Source organism: Castor canadensis, chromosome 1 (assembly GCF_047511655.1).
Source record: "Castor canadensis chromosome 1, mCasCan1.hap1v2, whole genome shotgun sequence".
NCBI lineage: Eukaryota > Metazoa > Chordata > Mammalia > Rodentia > Castoridae > Castor > Castor canadensis.
The window spans coordinates 201785683-201801420 of record NC_133386.1 but is presented as its reverse complement, the minus strand read 5'-3'; the positions used below and the strand labels follow the sequence as shown (position 1 = coordinate 201801420).

The 15738-nt window shown below is 56.0% G+C and overlaps 1 protein-coding gene across 32 annotated transcripts in view; it reads left to right on the top strand.

Moving 5' to 3' along the window:
• Nrxn2 (neurexin 2) overlaps positions 1-15738 on the top strand; it is a 105651-nt gene that overhangs the window by 67406 nt on the left and 22507 nt on the right. For 28 of the 32 annotated variants that reach the window (XM_074048761.1, XM_074048712.1, XM_074048703.1 and 25 more), the window contains one exon: positions 11191-11372. In XM_074048761.1, coding sequence (XP_073904862.1) covers positions 11191-11372 — 182 coding nt within the window. Of the gene's footprint in view, positions 1-2806; positions 3865-11190; positions 11373-15738 lie in introns of those variants that run through there. The other 4 variants (XM_074048833.1, XM_074048838.1, XM_020164794.2 and 1 more) reach the window with 3 other exon arrangements.

Below are 15738 nucleotides of genomic sequence, written 5' to 3'. Positions count from 1 at the left end.
GAACTGGGGGCCCTGACTCTGATTGTGGCTGCTGCTGCTCATTGAGCCCCTGGGATGGGGATGACGCTCATGGTGGGCATTTCTTGCCTAAGGTGGAGAGACTGGGTCAAGAAGCACTGCTGCCTACCTTACTATTTCACTCCCACCCACCGAGTAGAGGCTTCTGGAAAGGGGACAGAGTGATGGATTGGGGGGAGTTGTGCCACTCTTGGCAGGGCAGGGGTGGGGAGATCTCTGGGTTCCAGGCTGGTGGAAGGGAGGGACAGTTGGGGCCGGGCAGCTTTGCCCATCTTGGGAAGTGTCACCATTCGCAAACACTGGTCTGCATGACTGGCTGTACCATCTGAGCAAAGCTGAGGAACTCAACACAAGGTGGGTGCAACCTGGGACCTCTCGTGGAGTTTAGTGCACTGTACTGCTCCTGCCAGGCAGTCCATGCTGGCTCTGGGGTACCTCTGAGATTGCCCCATTTCCAAGGGCAAGGTGAGAATGTGGGGTGGGGGCGGGGTGTCTGCCTGGGCTTTTCAAGTCACTTTTGTCCTTGGGCCACCCCTGTCTGGTGGTTCATGACTTGTCTAAGTCTGGTCTTCTTGGGGCACTGTGTGCTCAAGGTAAAGTAGGAACTCAGTGGAAAGGGGCACTCAGAGAGTGGGAGGGCTCCGGGAAGCCTAAAGAGAGGGAAGGAGGCCAAGGTAGCAGGGCAGAGCCAGTCCTGGGGTGTGTGTGTGTGTGTGTGTGTGTGTGTGTGTGTGTGTGTGTGTGTGTGTGTGTGTGTTTGTGTAAAGCTATTTGGTGGTGGAGGGATGAGGAAGAGGAGAGGCCAGAACTTCAGGACAGGGTTTCCCTGCTGATCAACTCATTTTTCCATCCGTGACATAGGGACTACCCCTTGGGGATGAAGAGAGCTGTGTGTCCCTCTAGGTTCATGAGTCTATTCTGGAAAGAGGAGAGAAAAGATTTTTTTTTTTCAGTGAGCTAGAAGAAAGTGGAGAGAGGGGAAAAGAACGTGAAATGGGGGGAGGGGTACTTCCTCACTCTAAGCCCCTGGGCTCCTGCCTCTCCCAGGCGGCCAGTTTCTCACCATCTTTGCCTTCCTGTCTTTGCTCTCTGCAGTCTCTATTGATCTCTTGCACACCTCTGCCTTTCTTCTTTTTTACCCTTTATGTCTCCCCCCTCCCCAGGATCACCCCCTCCAACTCTCTCCAGTTCCCACTCACTGATATTGATTGGCCTCTAGGCGGTTTCCCTTCCTCTCCTCTAGCCACTGGCTCCTCCCTCCCTCCCTCTGGGGCCATAAATTTTCCGCCTGTTCAGAGCTGTGTCAGTCCATATTCCAGAGCCAGGGCATAAAGAACAGGATAGAGGGCAGGTGGACACAGCCTTCTGGATCCCCAGCCGGTCTCTCTGCCCACACCGAGCTACTCACCACCCTGAAGCCTCCTCTTGGGTGCCTCTGAGGACCCCTTTCTTCACTTTGGAAGGGCTGGGGCCATATTGGGCAGCTAGCAAGGCTGGAGGGCTGGCATCAGCAATGGGGGAGCTGTCTTGGGTCCTGACCCAGGAATTGGGGCAGTGCACAGGACGTACTGTGAGAATGTGGCTCCAAAATGGAATTCAGAATCAATAAGCAGGAGCCAGCTCTCTCCTGTTCCTCTCCCCTCTTCCCCAGTCCTCCCCGTCTCATTTCACCTGCCTCATTTGCCCTTTCTCCTCACCTGTCCTCACTCTATACATCATTTCTTTAGCATCCTCCCATGTCCCCTCTCCACCCTTTTCCCTCTTTTCCTCCTCCCCGCTCTGGCTCTGCCAGCACACTACCTCTCTCCTGTCCCAGTAGGTCGATGTGGGTGTGGCAGGGACATCCAGATAAAGGAAAGGGAGTCTACCTGAGCTAATTTCTGGGGCCATGACAAATGCTTTCCAGAGGCCTCCAAAAGTTTACAGGACAGATCCCAATAAAGGGGAACACCCTGAAGCAGTGGTTTTCTTAGCTGGACATAAATGGCCTGGGAAGATTTTGTCCTAAGTGGTACACTCAGTGGACAGGTGTCCTGGAGAACTCTTGGGGAGGTAAAGTCTGAGGCAGAGGGAGGGGCAGTAGGAGAAGAGAGGCGGAGTCCTGGAGGGCCTTGGACAGCGGTAGGAGAGCATCCTTCCCAGGCAGGTGGGGAGGAGACTGTGTGTGTGGCCATGTCTTCCTTTAGCGTGCCTTTGGGTTCTGGGTACTTGTTCCTACCTGTGTATGTGGCCCTTTTTGGAGGGTGAGCTTCAAGGGGTTGGGTGTATGTGTGTATGTTGACCATTGCAATCATCAAACACGTATGCCTCTGTGAGTATGTGCACAAGGTCGGCTGAGAGTGATGTGGTGTGCCAGTGGCTGAGTGCATGGAGCCGGTACACTGGTGCCTGTATGTATGGGTGGGTGTCTCCATATCCAAGCCAGTTCACAACCCAGCGTGCACGTGTGTTCCAAGGGGTGCGTGAAGAGGTGGCTGTGGTCACATCTCTACGGGTGCTGGTCCAGCCAGCACTATTGGGGCTCGTCCAGGTGGGGAGGAGGGGAGGAGGGGAGGAGGAGGAAGAGAGCGGCCTCTCTTGCTAGCCTCAGTCCTGTTCAATTATTCAGCAGGGCCCCTTCTCCGAGAACGGGGGGGGGGTGGGGGGGTGTGCGGGTGGAAAGCGCGCACCCGGGCGCGGGGGAGGGGCGGGGTGGGGCGCGCGCAGAGGAGAGGCGAGCACGGAGCGGGCTAGCCAGGTGCCACGCAGCGGAGCTGCCCAGCGCCGCCCGCAGATCCGGAGCCGCTCGGGTCCCTTCGCCCTGCCCCCTCCTCCTCTCGCACTCCCCTCCCCTCCCCTCCTTCCCTCCTTCCCTCTCTCCCTCCCTCCCTCTCCTTTCCAGCCCTCTCAGCCTCTGCAGCAACACTCCGCTGCCTCCATCTCTCCACCGGAATCTCGCTGGCTTGCGCCTTCCCTCTGTTCAGTCCCGCTCCCCTTCTCTCCCCTCCTCTCCTCTCCATTTCCCCTCACCCGGATTTGCTTCCCTTCCCCCTTTCTCCCGCTCCCCCCCACCCCCGGCCGCTCCCTCCTTTCCTCGGCCTCCGTCGGGCGGCAGCGGCAGCAGTGGCGCGGCCGGTAGTCTCCGTCGGGCTCACGCGTTCCGGGGAGCGGGGCGTCCGTCCCTCCTCTCTCCTCTAGCCCGCACCCCCCCCCCCCGGCTTGGTTTTTCCGCAGGATTTCCCCGCTCTCCCCCCTCCCCGCTTGGCCCCGCTCTGCCTTCCCTCTCCACCCGGCACCATGCCCCCTCCCCCGGGTTTCTGACGGCCCTCTGCGCCTCTCAGACCCCGCGGGCATGCGGGGAGACCCCTAGCTTCTCGCGATGGACCCAGGCGTCCTGGACCTTGCCATTGCCGCTCCGCGGACCCCGGATTCCCCGGCGGGATCCAGTTGATTTCGTTGGCTCCGGACTGAGGCTTGGGCTCTGGTTTTCCTTCTCTTCACCACTACCCCCCTCCCGGAGCTTGGAGCCGGAGGGGGGCTTCGCGGGGCTGCGCTGCCCCGCGTCCCCGCCCCCGGCCATGGGGCTGTGAGGCGGCCGCCCCCGGGCCGAAATGCCCCCCGGGGGGAGCGGGCAGGGGGGGTGCCCGCGCCGCCCCCCCGCCCTGGCCGGGCCCCTGCCGCCACCGCCGCCGCCACCGCCACCTCTGCTGCCGCTGTTGCTGCTGCTCTTGCTGCTGGGGGCGGCCGAGGGGGCCCGGGTCTCCTCCAGCCTGAGCACCACCCACCACGTCCACCACTTCCACAGCAAGCACGGCACCGTGCCCATCGCCATCAACCGCATGCCCTTCCTCACCCGCGGCGGGCACGGTAAGTGGCGTCGCGAAGCCGGCTGGCTGGCCCCCCGGGCCTCCAGGGTGCACCGCCCAATCCAACCCCCCCCCGCGAGCCGCACCCCAACTGTGCTCCCCGAGCTGGCCCTTTGGCTTTGCGTCTGAGCCCCCTCACCTCCCATCTCTAGCTCCCATCTTGTCAGCCCCACCCTCACCTCCATCTGTACTCCCTCTCCTCATCCTATCCTCTGTCTTGCTTTGCTTCCTTGCTTCTCCTTCACCTCCTTATCCCTGGGTCTGCTTTGTTATCAACGCCTCCCCATCTGTCCTTTCAGCCTTTCTGTGCCCACCCTCCCTTCATTTCTCTTCTTTGTCACCTCCATCTCTGCCCCATCATCTCTCCATCTGTCTTACCTGCACCTCTGCCTCACCCTCACCTGCCCATTACTGGTCTGTCACCTCCGGCCTCCCTCCTACCTCTGTCCCATCTGTCATCTCTAGCTTCACATGTCCCATCTCTTCCTCTTTCATTTCTTCATCTTTGCCCATTTCACCTCTGCCCATCCAGCATACTTCTCTACTCCCATTACTGTCCTTCATCACCTCCCCCAAAGCCACTCAGTCCATGGTCCCATCATTTGCCCATCCACATTCCCCCATGTCTGGGGTGGACTCCCCCTGCCCCTCTTCTCTCCTCTGCTGCCACCCCTGACCCCCAGCATCTCACCTCTCTAGTTCCAGTGCTTCTATGTTCTACCCTGTCACCTCTATGTCAGTCCTCTGTCACTGTCCACTCACTTCCAGTTCTTCATAACCTTCCACCTCCAAGCCCTCCCCTTCCTTCTCAGACAGACCCCATCACTTCTCATCTCCACCCTTCTGCCCTCCATTTCAGCCTCCCTCTCATCACTTCATGTCTGAGACCTCTAGGACTCTTGGTAGGCCATCTCTGTACCTCTCACCTCCCATCTCTATGCTCCATACTCTGGGTGCCCATCACTGTACCCCCGCCACTTTCTCGTTCTGTAGTCCCCATTCATTGCCACACCTGCCCCTCTCACATTGTTTCATTCCATGCCAGCCCCCATCACTTTTCATCTCAGTTTCTCCTTCACATTCCATCTTAGAGCTTCTGTTTCCTCCCATCCCAGAGACCCCATCACCTCCCATTTTAGTTTCCTCATCACTTCCTTCCCTCTTGTCCACCTCACCTCCATCTCTGTCCCCCTCTCACCTCCTATGGTACCATTTGTCTCCTCCATTGCCTCCCATCGCCTTTTGCCTCCTCAGCCCTCCTTCACCTCCCAATTCTGTACCCCCATCCCATCCCATCCCATCCCTGTACTCTCATCACCTCCCATTCGTGGCTTTCCATCTCTTCCGTCTCTGTGCCCTCCAGTCTCACTTTCCACCTCTGTACCCTTGTCACCTCCCGTTTGGACTCTCTGATTCCTCCATGTTCCCACCAACTTTGATCTTGACTTCCATCACCTCTCATCACTGTGCCTTCATCAGTTTTCACTCTGTTCCAGAGTGGCCTAACATTTCTGTCCTTCCCACCCCTGGACCCTCATCGCATCTCATTTTTGTCTGTCCTCTCTTATTTAAAAAAATTTATTTTAATTTTATTTTTTGAATTATCATACATTAGTAATATGAAGGGCTTTTGTGTGATTGTTCCATACGTGCATACAGTGCACTGTGAACAAGTTTACCCCTCCATTATATTTCCATCACCACCCCCCTCCTCCTCCAACCAGTGTTCGGTTGGTTTCATTATGCTGTGTTCTTAGGCACACTTCTCATTTGTGTCCCTCCATCATCTTTGCCTGTACCTTTATCACTTCCCATCCATGCCTCCGGTTTGTGTACTTGTTTCTGCTTTCCTAGTATTTTGCTCTACCTGTACATCCTGGCCTCCTGATCCTTGTGCCCCATACCACCTCCTCCTGTCTTTCTGCTTTTCTGGTTTTCTTCCCTTTTCTCCTGCCTCATCTTCTCTCATTTTTATGCCTTTTTTTTTCATTCAGTTCCCCAGGAGCAGCCCCTTATTCTCTCTTCCACAGCATATTTCCCTCATATAATCTGTTTTAGCTGGGCTCCCCCTTGCCGTGGTCTCCTTAATCTTCTTTGTGATCCCACACCTTGCTTCTGATCTTAACTCCCTCTCCCTGCTAGGATCTCTTTGGCCATATTTACCCCCCAACTCCCTGCTCCCTTCATTTTCAGAAAAGGAAGGCCCATTGTTGCTCCTAAAGGTACCCAGAGAAACCAACAAGGCAAGACATGAAGGAGTGAGACAGGAACAGGGAGCCAGGTACATTGGAGAAGAGTTTGGTGAGGGGAAGAGGAGAAGATGGGAAAGAGGAAGACAGGAGAGTTGGCTGGCCTAGGGATGCCAGACAGACTAGAAGGAGTAGGGCCCAGGAGCTGGACTGCCCATGGTTCAGACAAGAAGCAGGTGCTGGACAGAGGGACCAAAGCTTTCCTGAATTGTGCAGGATCTTCCAGAAGGTTTTTGTCATAGTTTCTGATGCAGCAGGGACAGAGGCAGCCAGAGCTTTGGTGGGGGTGGGGGGGACCTATGGAATGTTGGCATTGGATTGCCTCAGAGATGGCTGCCGTCTTGCTGGGTGGAGGAGAAAGAGGGCCAGCCAGTGACTACTTAGGACCCTGCAGAAGTAGTGGGGGAGCTGGAGGGAGCTGTGGGCCAGTGATGAAAGTGGCTGGAGGTAGGTGGGAGAGTCTGGAAAGGAGAGGAGGTAAGAGGAATGAAGGGCCCAAGGAAAGATAGAAGAGAGGGAGGCCGCCAGGCATGATTGAACCCCACCTGTTCTGCTCACCTTAACCATGGGGGCAGGTGAGAACTGGCCTCTCTCTCTCTCTTTTGGCAGTACTGGGGTTTGAACTCAGGGCTTCATACTTGCTAGGCAGGTACTCTACTACTTGAGTCACTCCACCAGCCCTTTTTTGTGTTGGGTATTTTCGGGAACTGTTTGCCCAGGCTGGCTTCAAACCTGGATCCTCCTGATCTCTGCCTCCCAGGTAGTCAGGATTATAGGCATGCTGGCTTCTCTTGGTACCCCAAATAAGCTGGAGACCAGGGCAGGTTTCTTCTTGCCCCAGAGGTTCTCCCTAGTGTGAGGACACTGTCTTCTTTCTCCACTGGCTTCTCCACTTCCCTTCTTGGAGTCTCCCTGAGTTTTTGCTTGCCTTCCTTCCTTCTCCTCATTGTTTCCCCATTTCCCTCCCATCCCTCTTGTTACATAATGCCCCCACCCACCTTCCAGACACCATTGACACTTCTGCACCTGATGTCACTCTGGGGCATGGCGGGATCAACACACCTGGGTCCTAAAAAATGGACTAAGGAGGTGACACATTCCTGGCCCTTGACCTCTCCCTCACCCCAAGTTCTGAATTCAGAGTTCTTGAGGCACTGTCAGCCCCCAGTCTTCATTTCTGGTCTCCTCAAGAGAGGACTCAATCCCAGCTCAGCTGTGAGCCAGTAGCTTCAGGGCTTCTGGATTCATCACTCCAGTTTATAAAGGAGCCAGCATATATTTTGATCCTGGATGTGGGTGTGTTAACTGGGATTTCAGACAGGATGGTTTATGGCCAAGCATGGGGTTAAGAGTTGAGAGGACATGTTCTGGAATTCTAGATCAAGCACGCCGAGCTCAGGGACCTGGGCCTATGCAGCACTCCCACTCTGGGTTGTGGAGATTGTTACACAGGATCTGCTGTTTGCTAAAACACCTAGGACTGAGGCTTTTCTAGATTGTACAGGAGCTTTATGCTCTCACAATTCTAGATCTCCCAGAGGGCTTTTGTCATGGCTTCTGAGCCTGCAGGGACAGAGGTGGACAGTTCTGCACATGTTTTTGCTTGGGGGCTTCACTGCACTGGTGGTCTTTACATGGAGTCTTCTCCTGAAATGATTATGTTGTGAGTGTGGATTAGCTAACCATTACTAATGGTTGGTTGGGGTTTTTTTTCTAGAGTGCAGGTGTGTGGGGCTGTGGAAGATTCTTGATCTTTCTCAGTGGTTTACCGGATCAGTGAATTTCTGGGTCTCACAGGCATTGAGGAGACTATGTTGGCAGTGGGCAGAAGGTGCAAACCCTGGGCCTCTGGCATCCTGTGTCTGGCCAGAAATTCTCTGGCGTTGGGCCTTCGGGGTGTACTACTCCGGGAAATGTAATGTACTATTCAGCTTGCTAGTGATTTCCTGGGGAGGTCAAGAACATTTGGTCTACACCACCCTTGGGCAACATTTGGGGCCTTGCCTTAGGCCCCTCTTCCTCCAGAGGCCTTTCTGAAGGCTGTCAAAGGTTCTGGACGCGGGGCGGCGTCCTGGACTCCGAGTCTTCTCTGGGGGGGCCTGGGGCAGGGCAGAGGACAGCTCGCTGGGGCGAGTGAGCAGCAGGAGGCGCGGCCGGAGCAGGGGCGGGGCCTGGCGGAGGCTCCGCCTCCTCCCCGCGACCTCCTCCCAAGCCAAGCCCTCTGCGTCCGCCGGCGGGAGCCGAGGAGCCGGGGAGAGAAATGTCTCCCCTGGGTAATTACTGCCGCCCCAGCCCAATAAACCATTCATCCTTCACCTCTTCTGCCCAAGAAGTGTCTCTCCGCCCCGGTCCCCCACAGTGTAATAAACGCCCTTAGGCTTTAACAGGCCCGCCCAGCGTAATAAACTGGCTGCAGTGTGAGAGCAGCTGGGTAATAAATCCCGGGGGAGGCCTGGCCGCCGAGTGGGGGAAGCTGGGGGCGGGGGGCCGTGGGGGCGGGGACGCGTGCGCCCATCCGCACCTTGCGGGCCCCTGCCCTTGGCCGCCCGCGATGGCCTGCCTTTGTGCACTTACCGCCATGTTTCCCCAGTGCTGCGTGTCCTGCCGGGGGTCTGCCTTTCCGCGCCGGGGCTTTGTGTGCAGCTGGGTGCGTCGCCGCCTGTGCGTGGGTGAGGGGTCTAGGTGTGCCTCACTGGGGAGGCCTGGGGCTTGGACGGTGGGCATGCATCTGTCATCCCTCCCGCCCCACTGCCTGATGGCACCAGGCCTGCCTGCTCCTCCCGTGCTCTGGATTCAGGCAGGGCTCTGTCTGTCCATGGTGTTGTGCTGTCTGGGATCTAGTGGGAGAGCGAGAAGGAAAAGCCTCCTTTTCTTTCGACCTGGGAGGTTTGGGGGCAGATGCCAGGTGGATGGGGTTTCTTTCCCTGCTGTGAGGTGACCAAGAAACCTAAAACACTTCTCCCTTGGAGGCCCGGGAACCCAGGGGTGAAGAGGCTGCAGTTTCTGGTGTGTGGGGGGGTGTTTGTGTGTGTGTGTATAGGAAGGTCAGCATCTCAGCTCCCCCTGGCCCTATCCAGCCCCCAAATTGGACATGCAGCTTGTGAACGGAGCGGGGAGGGAGGACCCTGGGTATTACAGTTGCCATGGAAACAGCCGATTTTCCGGAGTGCTGCAGTGTCGGGAGTGGAGAGACTGTACTTGGCTGAGGCCTAGCAGGCTAGGCTCTGGCCTCCAGACCTTGTCCTTTCTAGGCCTGTGACCTGCAGGAGGTGGAGTGGGACTGGCTGTGTACCTGGGCTACAGCCAGCTCTCTATCCTAACCTTGGGGCCCATCCTGAGGGTGAGACCCTCACCACTGTGCCTCCAGGGACATCAGGCAGATAGGATACCAGGGTCTGGAGGGGGCAGAGTTGAGCTCCCTGTGTCTGTTGGGGGTACTTTGATGTCAGTCATTAGCTATCCAGGTGGTTCTTCCCCTCTGCCCTGCCTCTTGGGGTCACTTCTCACTCTGGCCTTGTTTAGGGAGATGGAAGACAATGTGGCAGGTGTCCTGAGGGACAGCGGGAGAATTCATGCTTCCCCAGTGATAACTCCCAGCCCTGCTCACTACCTCTTTGGGGCCCAGGCAGCAGCCTTCCCTTCACCTCAGCACCCCCACACACTGGTGAAGAGTGCCTCCCTCCAAGGCCCTCTCAGGAGTCCCCCTGTCCTCTGGGGTCCTAGGAGCTCCCTGGGACAATTCCTTTCCACCTGATTGCTCAAACTACAAGAGATTCCTGCGTACCTGAGGTGAGAGACCCAGGTTCCTGCTTCCCACCCCCAAGATCATTCTTTTGACCAAGTCTGCTCTAGGCTGTTGCCCTCAGGCCCAATCTAGTTCTCTCTTTTTTTATGGCTAAGACTTCCCTTGAACCCCTCTCCCCCCAAGAAGTACTTTGAGATCAGTCGTTAGTGGCTAATTATTTAATTAAGCTTTTTATGAATCTCATCTGCTCCATTTATGTCCTAAAGAATGCAAGAATGTTCCTTTCCCTTCAGCCCCTAGAGTCTTAGTCCTTCAGGTCTCCCAGACAAGACTCCCTTCCCGGAAACTGGGTGACCAGCTCTCCCCCCAACCCCACCCCCAGGGAGCTCAGTCAGCCGCAGGAGGGAACATGGCAACTAATGGGGTTTATTTTGGGGCTGAGATCGTTAGGGACCTCACACCCGCCCCCAGCAGCCGGATGGCAAGAGGAGAGGGAGAAGGGGAGAGAGGGTGGGGTGGGGGAGGGCTAGGAGAGGGAGCTTGCATGTTGGACACCCACTCTCTTTCTTCCCTCACCTACATCCCTCTCTGCCCTTCTCTGTCCATCTGTCTTTGTGCCTCCTCCCTGCTCTGGCTGTCAAGGTCCACCCCCCCCCATGTCTGTCTCCTCCTTTCTGGGCAGGGCTCCAGACTCCCTGCTTTGGGACCCAGGCACCCCTGCCTGAGGGTAGAAGCAGGGAGTCCTGGATGAACCAGGAGGATTCTCAGGGGGGTGGGAGAGGACTGTGGGGGGCAGACGTTGGCGGTGTGCCCGAGATGGGCCATGAGTCAGAGCTACCCACAGCCCTGCTCATCTTCCCGCCATCGCCTGGGGCTCCTTATTTGCCTTGGTGCTGTTCAGTTCTGGTCCCAAAGAAGCACACGCCTTGAATCTGTCATCTCTGTCAGCCTCAGGAAAAGTTGAGCTAGTCAGAAGCAGGCCTCTAGGTCCTTCCTGCCCAGGGCGCTCTTGTCCTCTGGTCTCCTGGAAGCCTCTTTCTGAGCACGCACTCTCTGTGTCACTCTCTCTGTTACCTCTCTGTTTTGCTGTAATTAAAGCTAGAATTATTGATGAGGTAGCTACATCTGTCTGTGCGTGTGTACAGGCTCTCATCCGGGTACTCGCCTGCTAGCTGTTCCCTAAGGTTGTGGGGCTGGCAGCCACTGTGGGCATCACAGCTGAAACCCCACGCCCTAAACTTGGTGTCCCCATGCTCTGGCCATCAACCCGAGGACACACTGAGCTCACCCTCCTGACGCTATCTCTTCCTTTCTCCTTTCCTTCTCTCTGCAGCTGGGACCACATACATCTTTGGGAAGGGGGGAGCGCTCATCACCTACACATGGCCTCCCAATGACCGGCCCAGCACGAGGATGGACCGACTGGCTGTGGGCTTCAGCACTCACCAGCGGAGTGCTGTGCTGGTGCGGGTGGACAGCGCCTCTGGCCTTGGAGACTACCTGCAGCTGCACATTGTAAGGACCCCAGGCTCAGCCCTCCAACTCCACCTTCCTGCCTGCAAACCTGCTTAGTACTTTATTGTTGTAGGATCAGCACATCACATCTGTCCCTCCTGGGGAGCCCTCAGAGCCTCCTTCCTCATCCTTGGAGCATCCATTAAGAAGTTCTGCTTCTGGGCTGAGCACTGGTGGCTCATGCCTGTCATCCTAGCTACTTGTGAGGCTGAGATCAGGAGGATCGAGGTTCAAGGGCAGCCCTGGCAAATAGTTCCTGAGACCCCCATCTCCAGAATAACCAGAGCAAAATGGATGGGAGGGTGGCTTAAGCCATACAGTACCTGTTTTTCAAGTGTGAAGCTCTGAGTTCAACCCCAGTCACTGCCACTCCACACAAAAGTTCTGCTTCTGAGACTTTGTACCCCTCCCAGTCATTCACTAAGACTAACAGAGCCACCCATCTCTATCTTCCAGCCTTCTTGAACATAGTCAAGGGCCTCCTTGACTATGTGTCCTGCACTTATTCCTGCCCCCTCCTTTAGACCTCTTGGCCCCACAGCAGCCACCCTTGCTTCTCTGCTTTGCCTTCAAATCCTGCCCATGCATCTGTTTTACCTTGACCTCTGTTTCTGTGACCTTTGCCCTCCCAGGAGCCCCTTTAGTAGGCCTCCCCTACAGACTCACTAGCCAAGCTCAAGTCACGACCTCTTGGCTCAGCCTTATACCCCTGCTCTGATTTCTCATCCCACCCAGTTCTGCCTTTCTCTGCCCCCTCCCCTATGGACTGAGCCACTCACAGCCCCTCTGCTTCTTGTCTTCTGTCCCTGGCCAGTGCTTCTTGGGCCTTCCACCAAGCCTCACCTCCTTGCCTTCCATTTTTTTTGTCCTGCCTAACTCAGGAGAGGGTGGCCCCTCTTCCTTCCTGGTCCTTTGCTTTGTCTCTGCCCCACACCCTTACCTGTAATTCTGGCCTTGTCCCATTTCATTTCTGGTCTTATCTTCTTTCCCCATTCCCTCCCCATAGACAAGTCCTGGGCCTCTGACTTCAGTCTCCTTTGCCACCTTGGGACCCCTTTCTGCCTCACTTCCACCTGCATCCCACATGCTTGTCCTGGCCAGGCTTCTGAGCTGTGAGCCTGCCAGGTCTGGGTGGAGAGCCTAGGCTTTGAGGAGGGAGGGGAGAGGAAGTCAGGGGAGAAGGTTGTTTGAGGATGGGGCTTCTTAGTTCCCAGGTCTGCACCCTTCCTTAAACACCAGGATGAGATGGAAGAAGGAAAGGGGAGAGGCCTGTGGGCAGAAGCAGCTGATGGGTGGTATCCAGTAGGTAGGGGACACAGAGGAAAGAAGAGTGAGTGAGACATTGGGTCAGGCCTGGGGAAGAGGCTTGGAAGTTCCAGTCCTATGAGCAGACAGTGTCTCTGACTAAGTGGCAGCTGTGTGAGACACAGTACAACTGTGGATGGCTGTGTGGCTCTGGGTGCATGATGGTTATGTGTAAGGAAAGACAGCTGTAAGTGTGGGTGACCAAGAGAGACACTGGATCTGATGGTCTCTGGTATAGTACATAGCTCTGCGTTTATATTTCCCCAAGAAAGGTATATATGCTGTGGTTTCAGTCACCTGTCTGTGTGGCTGGGTGTGACCATGTTTCCCTGAGTCCTTCTCCATGAGCAAGGGCTGCCATTACTTTTCATTGTCCTGTGAGGCTGAGCATGGCTTTGGAGTGGATGGTCTAGGTTTGAATCTCAACTCTGTTCCTTTCTTGCTATATTTCTGTGCAAGTCACTGCAGCTTTCTGAGCCTCAGTTTCCCTGGATATGGGGACACAGCAACTGGGCAAAGGGATGCCAGGCAGGTGACTTAAATGAGATCATGTGTGTAATGCACTAAGTATACTGCCTGGCCGGTAAGAGCACTCAGGGTCCTGATCAGCCTTGTTTGGCCATCTGTGTGTGTGCGTGTGTGCACGTGTGTGCGTGTGCGTGTGTGTGCGTGCAGTGTGTCTCAGGCCGGCTAGTGCAGGGGACAGTGCTTCTTCCCAGTGCTGAGGAGAAAGGGCTGGGCTTATGGCTGGGAGCAGGGTGTCCTCTCCCCTTCCCTCAGTCCTCCGCTGGTGCAGGGCTGGAAGGAGCAGGGACGAGGGGAGGCCTGATGTGAGGGTGGGGAGCCTGGCAAGGGCAGGGGCCACCAGACAGGCCAGCTCTGAGGGGACAGTTGGGCATCAGACAGGCTAAAGCCCCTTGAGGGCAGCCCCCAACCCTACCCCCCCCCGCCGGTGACACATCAGCTCTCACCACAGCGTCATTAGCAGCTCTCAGAGAGTGGGGAGGCGGCAGCAAAATAAGAGAAAAGCAATTTGACGTTTCTAATAAAGCATCGCTCCACTTTGCCAAATTAATTTTGACTCCCATAATTATTTGCTGTAGGAGCGGCCGCGTTCTCCCCACCGCCGCCTAATGAGGTAATTGGGGAATTAGGAATTAATGACTTTAACAGAAGTGACAACTGACTTCACGTTGGGAGCGGCTCTGGAGAGCTGCCTCTCCCCCGGAGCGCACAGCTCCAGGCTTGGCTGCTTCCTTGGAAACCCAGGTGTCCTGCCTTCCAGCTCCCAGACCGCACGCACCCTCGCATACTCACGGCCCGGGCAGAGCCTCGTGGGGAGAAAGGCATCCAAGGGGCTGTCACTATTCTGGGCGACATTATTACTAACAATAGTAACAAGGAGGCTCGACTGTTCCCTTGTCAGGGTGGAGAGCAGACGATGATGAGCCCGTCTTCCTGGGGATGTTGTCAGTCTGTGGGTGGCGCATGGGTGGGGCTTGCTAATACTCTTTGTTAGGCAAGGCTGGCCTCAGTTTCCTTGCTTTACTGCATCTGGGGGTGTATGACTGTGTGTGTGTGTGTGCACATGAGCATACAGGTGTGTGTGGCTTGTCTGTGTTCTAGGAGGGGGAGATCTGGACCCCACAATTGGAGAAGGGATAGGGAATGGGTCTCCAAGGGAACCACAGCTGCACACCCTGCTTCTCACCTCTCTCTGAAACACCCCAGCTCCTGTCACTGGGTCCTGACCTTTCAGCTCTGCTAGACGTGGGAGGTGACGACCAAATGGTTCCTCTTGCCCAGGCTGGACTGGGAGTCTTTGGGAAAGACTCTGGGAATAAAGTGTGCTTCTGTGCTAAGCTGGTCCCTGTGAGTAATCTAGGGACCTGAGGGGTCCTCAGGCCTGTCTTGTGTGGGAGAAGGGCTGACTAGCTCAGTGGCTGTGTTCACAATGGTGACTGGGAGGGTCAGGAGAATGGAATAGGGGCTTAGGATTAGGACTCAGTGGGTCTTTCACTGGCTTTGTGAGATGACTTTGGACTTGAAGGTAGGATGGCTTCTACCTTCTCAGGACACCCTTGCCCCCAGCTTTTTAAGTGGTGGGCAAGGGGGCAAGAGAACTGTCTTGGAGTCAGGCCAGCTGGGGTTCAAACCCTCTTGTGAACTGTGAGGTTTTCAGATGTTACTTAACCTCCCTGGCCACCAGTTTCCTCCTGGATGAAGCAGGGTGCTTTGAGCCTCCTCAGGGTTACTGTGGGGATGACTAGAAAAGGTGCATGCTGCGTCCACAGGGCCTGGGACTTCTTGGGTCTTAGTAAAGCTCTTCCTCTCACTCTAGCACCACTGGTAGATCTCCTTCTGGCTTCGATAGCAGGTGGCCTCTGCAGGGTCCCTGATGGGCCTTGGGTCCCAAAGTTGCTGAGGCTCTTTGCTCCCCTTCTGCAAACTTCAGTCCTTACCTATTTTCTGCCTGTCCTTCCCCAGCCCCCATCCCATCCCATTCCCAACATCCGCATTCTCCCCGTTTCTGAGTAAAGCTGGCATAGTCCCACCCCCATCTCATGACTGTGGAGAGGCTGACCTCAGATCAGGCCTGGGAGGCCTTGGGAGAGGCCTAACATAGGGCAGTGGAGGGAGGTTGGAAGCTGGAGGCTGGGATGGGGGATCAGGCTGTCCTGAGGCTTCTGTGGACTTCTCTGTTGGTCACACTTTAGGTGGGCCTCTACATCACGAGACTCAGACTGGGTACCCAGTGTCCCCTTCTGGGCTCAGTTGACCCTTACGCAGTGTAGGTGCTCAGCAAAATATTCATGAATGTTTTGGATGATCCCAAAGGTCATCCCAGGGGTGATTAGCAGAAGAGGCTCTGGGTCCTGGCTGTGCACTTCACAGTGGCTGCCGTGCACCTCCGAGCCTTGCTTTATTCTCATGCCTGTACATGGGGGCTGGGGGACAGTCCTGCCTACCTCCTTGGGTGGTTGAGAGCTGTAAAGTAACGTTATAAAACTAAAATGCTGCGGAGTCAGGCCGATGGTGGCTACAGGTGGAAGTTCTACAA